Genomic DNA, 9430 nt, shown 5'->3' on the forward strand with positions numbered 1-9430 from the left:
ATGCCTTTTCTGGGTGCCTCTTGGTCATTCCCATTTATTCTTCACTTATGCCCCAATCATGCTGCTGCTTTTCTTGACACTGGCTGCTTCTGAAGATATTTCGGCATTTTCAATGCAGAATCACATGGAAAATGGCCCCACCGAAATTAGGGTTGCCACTTTTTCCGGAAAAAAATACCTGTCTTCCTATATATTTATAATTTTTCCCTATTAAAGGGGTTGTTCACCTTTGAGATAACTTTTAGTATGATGTAGAGAGTGATATTCTGAGAAAATTTGCAATTTGTTTTCCTTTTTTATTATTGAAGTTTTTTGAGATATTTAGCTTTTTATTCAGCAGCTCTTCAATTTGCATTTTAATCTGGTAACTAGGGCCCAAATTTCCCTAGAAACCATGCATTGATTTAAATAAGAGACTGGAATATGAATAGTAGAGGGCCTGAATAGAAGGATCAGTAATAAAAAGTAGCAATAACAATACATGTGTAGTCTTACAGAGCATTTGCTTTTTTAGAAGGGGACACAACGCCCATTTGAAAGCTGCAAAGAGTCAGAAGAAAAAGACAAATAACTATAAAAAATAAATAATGCAAACCAATTGAAAAGTTGCTTAGAATTAGTCGTTCTATTACTTTAAAGGTGAACCACCCCTTTAATAACATTGGGATCAAGCCGGCCACGCCAGGTGGCAACCCTACCTGAAATAGGGTCCTGCGCAGAACCAATTTATTAAACGCGACCCGCATATTTACCCGCTTGGACCCGCTACCCAACCGGACCCTCAAGTACCTGATCCGCGACCCGCTAACTATCAAGAAACAGGAAGTGCTGTCATTGTAAACCGGAAGTGACATCATTAGAAGTAGGCATGATCAGAAAAAAAGGAGTAAAACTCGCTATTGAGAAGGCCCGTGACCTCACCTGCAAACCCGGAGAACCGCTGACCCGCGTCTATACCCGCTCCCGAAATTTCTACCTGCAACTAGGGTTGCCACCTGGCCGGTATTTTATTGGCCGGTAAAGATGATTGTTGATCCCAATGTAATTAATAGGGAGAAAAGATAAATATATAGGAAGGCCGGCAAGAAAAAGTGGCAACTCTATCTGCCACCCCCAGGGTACCACAGGAATACCTCCCAACTGTCCCTTTTTCGGAGGGACAGTCCCTCTTTTGACAGCTCAACCCGCAGTCCCTCATTTGTACTGGAAAGTCCCTCTTTTCTCTGCACTGAACAGCCAGAAAAAGAAAAGTTTCTCACTTAATTGGCTTTTAGCAGAGAGCCCAGAACAGCTAACAGGTGCAAATAAGATACTTTGTAACAATTTTGAGACACAAAAACACAGTTTAGATAAGGAGAAATATTTTCAAACTTTCATAACCTGCCAAATTTTGTAAAACAAACATGGTAATTAGGGGGTGTGGCCACAGAAAGGGTGTGGTCAAAAATTGCTGTGTTACATGCGGAAAAAAATTTTTTGTCCCTCTTTTTACTTCCAAAATGTTTGGAGGTATGCCACAGGTACCAGACCCGCTGCAGGACTCTAACCTGAAATATATGATTTTTTGGAAAACAACAATTCTCTGACACTACACCTAGCCCAAAATACTAATTTTTATATGAAATTTCTAGCTAAATCCAACTTCTTCTTGTAGACATACTACCTACTCTAATCTACAGGTAATGTACAAATAACTGTGATTATGGCTGACAATTTAGCCGGGGCTGCAGATTGGCTCATAAATTAATAATCACCATGGAGCCTATTTACTTACTGACCCCACAATATAAAAAAAAAAAAAGGTGCAAACACAGCATTTCTGTCACTCTCCTTACGTCACAGTAGCGGCACTGCGCCCCCAATGCTCATTTGATGAATCATTTGTCTATCAAGTGACCAAGCCCTGCCCTCTGTATAGCTTCTCACAAAAGAATCCCTTCACATTTAACAGATATTCGTCCTATCCAATCAGGGCTCGACAAAACCACCCGGCACGCATTTGTATTACCGTTTTCATTGGCTGTCCAAGCGGCAGAAGCAGCGTCACAATTTTTTTTTTAACCACCACATGCAATGGCGCCCCGGCGAATCATGATTGACAGCAACAGAAACCAATAGCTACTACCGCATTTCGGCAACAACCATTCAGGCTGCGGGTAGCGGTTCGAAGAAGCCAATAAGGGAATAACAGGGGCGTGGACGCAGCTATATAAGCTCTGGAAGCCGATCGAGGAGGAGACAGTCTCTTCTAGTCGCAGTCATGACAACCACATCTATGTTCAGCGGTCTGGAACCTAGTTCTCGGAGTAGCTCCAGGTACTGTATTGCTTGAGGCCTTGTCTGCACGGTGACTGCGTGGAGTTATATTTGTCAGTTTGCTCGTTCTGTCTGTGTGTTCCGATAGGAGATAATTATCGTGAGAGAAAAGGTGGCGTCTGACGTGCCTATTCTTTTATTCGACTGCACATGCGGCTGTCCAGTTTCCATGGCAGACTCCTGTCACAGGATTCGTAGTTCTTGCTCTGACATCTGTCTGGGCTCGGTATGACGTCATCAAGGAAATGACTGGGCCATCTTTTTGTATGTTTGGGGGGTAAAGCTGCTTTCTGCCTAGTAATGGTTATTCCTGTTCTATTCTTCAAACAGTGTAGCAGAATAGCTTCCCCCACGCCTCTGTCGGCTGCCTTTTACTAAGAACTTTCAGGAGGCAGAACCAGCAGTGCAGAATATAGGCTGTTATTCCATTGTGTATTCATTCCCTAGCAGTGCAGACTAGAAGGGTTAAGATGCAGTGTGTAGGGGTCAGGCCCTGGTGATTATGGGTCTGACCATGCCACACCCATTCAAAAAGCTGCCATTGTCATTTTTATATTGTCACTTTGCAGAGCTTAAAATCTGCAACATGTATATATATTTCCCCCCCCCATGAAGTGGGGATCTCTGTGCTCTGCTTTCTGTATCCCATGCTGCTTATGGGAATTCCATGTTGGGTGGGGTCTCTGCTTTTAAAGGGGGTGGCCTATCCCTACAAAGCTGAAGGATTACTAGGCAACAGACCTCCCTGCTTTGTGCTTCCCAGGGTGCAGGGCGAGGCTCATCAGCTGCTTCTTCCTCTGGGTGTGAGTGGAACAAAGGACAGGCTCTGCCTGGGTTCATGTGCGTTACATGGGTCACATGTGCGGGGTGAAGGCTCCGCAGACATCTACTGCCAGCGGCATAGATCCTGCCCCACCTCTAGGTTGCTTTTTTAGCAAACATCTCTGCATTTTATTCATGATTTGAACATTGGAGGATTAATCTACCAGCGGAACTGGCTGAGCTGCTACAGTTTAACCACAAGCAGTCTGTGACCTGAAAGTGTTAGTCTGGGTTTATGTTTAAACGTGTTGGGTTTGGATTATATTTAATGACATTCTGCTTTAGGCGAGCTTGACATATATAACTTGCTGCCTGGCAGAGCCATAATTATAGCTTCTTTAGAGAAGACTACCCTCACCAAATACAGTACCACACCTCTCACTCACTTAATTCTGATTTTTGCCCACTCCTTGTCTCTTATTCCCCTCCCTTTAGATTGTAAGCTCCTTTGCACAGGGCCTTTCTCACCTTTTGTACTGGTTGTGATGTATGTAACTCCATTTGTTCTATATGTATGTAATAAATGTGATGTAGTTGCATAAACACATTTACTTTACAGTGCTGCAAAATATGCTGGCGCTATATAAATAAATGTTAATAATATAATAACTTCTCAAATAGAAACTAATTGTCTTCTGACAGTGTTCCTAGGTCCAGCAGACCACCATACAGCAATACACCTAGTCTTTCAGATGTAATTTGCATGCTAGGGGCGTAGGTAAGCACTGTTACCCTGACACTGAGGGTAGTGCATAACCTATGTCCAGAATGGATGAAAGTTGTGCTAGGGATTAAATGAGGACAGCAGGGAGCTGTGTAGCAGCACTGTGCTGTGTGAATACAATTCCGATTTTAGGCCTTTAACCTGGATAGGGTGTTCTGTTTAATGCTAGTTTGATATGGGGTGGATAGCGTGGGGAATCCCTGCAACAGATGGGGTTCAACGCTTCTTAGGAACTGGGATATAGGCATCAAGGAAATGTATATCTTGACTTATGACTCTTCGCCTTTTCTCTGCAGGGTCCTGTTGCCTCCAGGTGGAGGGTCAAACATCTCTTTTGGGGTCGGCGAGGCTCAGACACAGCAGCCTGCAAGGAAGCACAAGATGGCTTCCAACATATTTGGGGCTGTAGAAGATGAACCAGCATCCACCAAACAAGCACAGGAGACAGGTGACTGCTCTTATTTATGTCTGGCTTATTGGGCATTTTCCACCTTCATTATAAGACATTGTATGTAACCACTTAATTGATTCCTTTTTTTTGACCACTTAATTGATTCCTTTTTTTTGACCAACTCATTTTTATGCAAGGTGAAAAAAGCTATTTAAGGTACAGGTATGGGATCTGTTATCAGAATGCTTGGGCCTTTCCTGATTACTAAATTAATTTGGGTCTTCATACCTTAAGTCTACTACAAAATGATATAAACATTAAATAAAACCAATAGGCTGGTATTACCTCCAATAAGGGTCAATTATATCTTGGTTTGGATCATATTATTATTTCTATAGGAAACTGCCTCTTGGTAATGTTGAATAACTAGCTTCCAGATAACTGATTCCATATTTTTATTTTGGTTTCACTCTTTCCAGGTAGTGGTGCAGTACAAGCCTTTTTAGATCGCCCTAAGGTTTACTCTACAAAATCACTTCTGTGTTTAGTGTATTTAATATGAGAGAAGAAATCTGCATTCATGTTGCTTTAATTTCCCCCATAGGTACTCCCGATGCATGTGGCGACTTTGATTCTGCAGCAGAGAGGACATGTCAATCAGAGGACTGTAGCAATGCCAGTGGTAACATGGTAAGTGCTTTCATATAATTCATCTTTTTTTATTTTTTTTTAAACTTGGCATGACCTAGCTGAGTTTCCTATGCTGCTTGCCTGGGTTTTTGTAATGGGGTGAGACTGCAGCGATGCTGTAAGTGACATAAACCTTTTTTTTTTTTTTTTTTTTTTTTTTTCTTTTGCTCTATATTTGACATCTGATTCAGTCAAATGACAAGCAACCCCAAATTCACTTCAGTATGTTAAGCACACAGTAAAATGGAGAATTCACCTTTACTTTGCAGGCACAAGTTAGTTTGTGCTAGGGCTGAACAAATGTTCCTAGTACTGATGGGAGGGATGTTTTGTTTGAGGTTCTTTAAATTTGAACATAAAAATCAGAATCTGGATTTTGTTTATCCTTGGATGTCACACATGGATACGGTTTGTCAGTAAGCATGAATAGTAGGGTGTTGTGGTCCCTGCATGCACAGAAATGGTTAAAGGAACAGTAACACCACAAAATGAGTGTTTATTAGTAATGAAAATATAATGTACTGTTGTGCTGCACTAGTAAAACTGCAAAAATCCTACAATAGTTTATATAAACAAGCTGCTGTGTAGCCATGGGTGCAGCCATTCTGTCACTGGAGACGCATCGGATACATTATGAAGAAAACTATTACAAAGCGTATCTTATGCCTTTCCTCCTTGTACAGCTTTAAATGGCTACACAGCAGCTTGTTTATATAAAATGTAGTTGATTCTGAATCAAACGCACCAATTTTACCAGTGCAGTGCTACTGTACACTATATTTTGATTACTTTAAACACTTATTTTTTGGTGTTACTGTTCCTTTATTTGGTATACAGAGGGCCTCTAATCTGGCTTTCCACGCAGCTGTTTCTCAGAATGCCATGAGAATGAGGAAGTGCAGCTGATGTTCCTAAAGGGAGTGTCCCTGCCTGTGATCTGGATATTGCTCAGATTTTCTGGGAAGAGCTTGCTGACACTCGTAGCCCAAAGTTCAGGGGAATAGCGTCATTGTTCCTGTTGCATGTCTGTAATCTTATCCTTCAGCCTGCAATTAAGAAACTGGGCTTTGCTCCAAGTCTGGTTTCTTAACATTTGGGTCCCCACATGTTGCTGAACTACTAATCCCAGCATGTTTTAACTTGATATAGTGGATGCAGAGAACTGCTGCGGCTGTATGAATGATTTTATATTGATACATTTCAGTATCTGTTGTATGTAGTGTAAACTGCAGGAATTCCTACTGTAGTAATGCACTATTTGTAGTGGTACTACTACTTCTAGAGTCCTGTTGTGGGGTACTTTGCTAGATTTCATGGTGCTATCTTCAGGGGAAGATTAAAGCAAGAGAGCCCAAAATATAACTCTACAAACATACTTGCAGTAGGTCAGATATTTACAGTGCTGCAGGCTACTATAAGGTTCAGTCTTTTACCTCTAATGGTAAAACAGGGACTTTAAATAAAGGTAGCATATATATCTATCTTATCTTATCTATCTCCACTTTTTTTTTTCCCCACAACTGCTGCCTGCCACCTTTGATTGGACAGGTGCTATGCTAGCAACCCCCTTTTTAACAGCCCACAATACATACAACACGTCTGTTCACATGTTGCAAAGCCAATAAGTGAACAAGGCAGATGATACGGATGGCAATTGTTGTGAAAACTGTTTATTCTATTTGCTCTGTACTGGCATGTTTTCTTTATGTCCAGTGTTATACAATAGTATTAAAATAAAGAGCCAGGACAAAGTTCCCATGTGATAAAAAAGAATACAAAGGCACCATTCTTCCATAACTCCATCTTGATTTAAAAAAAAAAAAAAAAGGAAATGCAAACTTATGTAGCTTGTTCTTGATATCAGTATATGACCGTACTGCCATCTCTTTTATATCTTAACAATTTTTGTTTGTTTGCCTTGCAGGATGAAACTGCAATGCTAGGTAAGTACAAATATGCATATTTTCCCTACACATCTACTACCCTCCAAGCGATAATTTTCCTTTGTTCTGTCTCCACCATAGTATTGTGCGTTCTTCCATACCCTCTTCCTGCATGGTATTTGCCAGGTTTCTCTAAATTCTACATGTGGTAGTGCAGTCCCCAGATGTTGCTGTAATAAATTCCCGGCATTCTTCAACATAAAAAGGTTGCAGCATATTGGGAATCCTATATCACAGCATAATCTCTCTGCACTCAAATGCCGTTTTTTTTACTTAGACACACTCAAATTAATTTTTGCACTAAGCAGAAACTGAATCTGGAAAGGAACAATCTCAAGTAGCTGGAGAATCTGCACAGCCAGCACAACCTGCAGCAGCCCCGAGCAGAAGAAACCCTCCTGGGGGAAGGTCCACTCTTGTTCTAGGTTGAATGTCCTACTGCGAACTGTTCTTTCCCTGGATTTGTTGGTTCCCTTCACTCTGACTCCACATGTGACTGCACATATAAGCTCCCTAGTTATTTAAAGCACTTTGGTCCTGCCATCTTTTTTTTTTTTTTTTCTATGAACTGTTCTCCATGTGTGTCCTGGGATCTACTGGAAGACGCATGAGTTTCTAGTAGTACTGTTTTCTTTTATTAATGTTTATCATAATAAAGAATTGTCAAGTTTTTTTTTTTTTTGGATTTGTATAAATTTCATTGAACTGGTCATTAAACAAACTGTATGCAGAGGCTTTTGTATACCCTGCTGTTTAATGTCTGATTTACATCCCTTTAACCATCTGGAAATCTACTAAGGTGCTTACAGGTTAAATAGAGGACTGCTTTATGTGCAAATTTCTGCATAGTTTTGCTTAGTACAAGAAATACATATTCTGGCACAGTAATATGGGATCTTTTATCTAGAAACCTATTATGAGTGTCTTTTCGAAGTGTACCTTGGGCTTGATGGTAACTAAGGTAGTACAAAATTGTTTGGGTTTTTGTTGAAATGCTTTTAAGAGAATTCAAGTATGATACACCAAATCAGACCCCTTTTTCAACATAAAATCCTATATTCCAAGCATTCCACATAAAAGACATATACACAGTTGTGTGATTAAAGTCTGAGCAAATTGCAGAACTGTGCTTAATACAAGGGAATAGTTAAAGCCTAGGGCCAAAATCAGCCTATTGAAATCTGGAGGTTGCTTTCAGCCCCTACCGCGAGCAGAATCATCCTTCATTCATGTCCTGGAACCCTTATGACGGCTCTGGTGTGAACATACTTGTGGTTTTGGGAGTGAAATGCAAAGTCTCTTGTTTCTCTCTTTGCTGGAGCCAACAAGCCTTCCAGACATGAATGAAGGCAGACTCTGCTTGCAGTAGGGGCAGACATCAGTCTGTGGATTTCAGCAGGCTAACCTCTGCCCCATTAGGCCATAGTCTTTAACTATTCCCTTGAACTAAGCACAGTTCTGCAGCATGTACCCAATATGCTCAGACTTTGGTCACACAACTGCAGCCTGATTTCTGCTTCATCTGGTCCTAGCCTTATGGCGTCATTGAACTGGCTATGAACCAAATGCCTGTGATAGGGGATTGCAATACAAAAAGGTATGATAGGCTTACAGCCTCTCATAAAACTGAGAACAGCATTTTGGGTAAGCCCAAAGCAAGGCTAGCAAATGTGCCATCTGTAGAACTTTGTCCACCTAACTTAGGTCACTTGTTTGAGTCTATGTTGTAATGTTTCAAGAGCTGACTAATAAAAAAAGTGAAGCTAACATGGACTTTGCGACTCTCAAAAGGCTACTAGCCATAAAACATTATTGCTGTAGACAATGATATAAGTCTTGAGAGGCAGGAACTCTCTAGAAGCATGTTTCAGACTTTACATTTCAGCAAAGGACCTTCTTTCAGTGGCTGTATTTCTCTTGCATTGCAATGACAGTTTTGCTTTGAGGTTAAATTGTTATGGAAATCTAATATCTGTGATACATGGCTAGGCTATACAACTGGAAGTTTGGCTGACAAACTTTAGGGAGGTGGCAAATTGCTTCAGTGGGTATGGTGTGCTGCTACATTATTATAGTTCCAACAATAAGTAAAATAAGACTGCCGATTAGGAGGTGCAACTGGGAAGTTGTTATGTTCATTGACCATAACCAATTTAAGGCCAATTTTATGTTCAAATTAGGGGTGTGTGATGTAGGGGGGGTATGGCCCAGGACTGAAACCACTATTTCAGGGAGGGGTGAGATGTGTCTATAGTAGCAAAGGGGATCATAACCTTAGGGAAGGGACTGTGGGATAGTAGGGACAGATGGTGCCTATAGTAGCAGTGTAATAATAGTCTCTGGGAAGGGACTGTGGGATAGCAGGTATAGTGGGGAGAGATGGTGCCTATAGTAACAGTGGGATAATAGTCTCTGGGAAAGGACTGTGACTGTGGGATAGCAGGTATAGTAGGGAGAGATGGTGCCTATAGTAGCAGTGGGGATAATAGTCTCTGGGAAGTGACTGTGGGATAGCAGGTATAGTAGGGAGAGATGGTGCCTATA

At 41.1% G+C, this 9430-nt stretch overlaps 1 protein-coding gene across 1 annotated transcript; it reads left to right on the top strand.

The window, feature by feature from the left end:
* Nucleotides 1-2166: 2166 nt before the first annotated feature.
* On the top strand, nt 2167-7619 carry jpt1.L (Jupiter microtubule associated homolog 1 L homeolog). Its single transcript, XM_018235325.2, has 5 exons — nt 2167-2316; nt 4159-4310; nt 4858-4943; nt 6868-6886; nt 7195-7619. The coding sequence occupies exons 1-5, from the start codon at nt 2261-2263 to the stop codon at nt 7314-7316; spliced, it is 435 nt and encodes a 144-aa protein (XP_018090814.1). The 5' UTR covers nt 2167-2260; the 3' UTR covers nt 7317-7619.
* Nucleotides 7620-9430: the final 1811 nt, after the last annotated feature.

Source organism: Xenopus laevis, chromosome 9_10L, assembly GCF_017654675.1.
Source record: "Xenopus laevis strain J_2021 chromosome 9_10L, Xenopus_laevis_v10.1, whole genome shotgun sequence".
Classification (NCBI taxonomy): Eukaryota; Metazoa; Chordata; class Amphibia; order Anura; family Pipidae; genus Xenopus; species Xenopus laevis.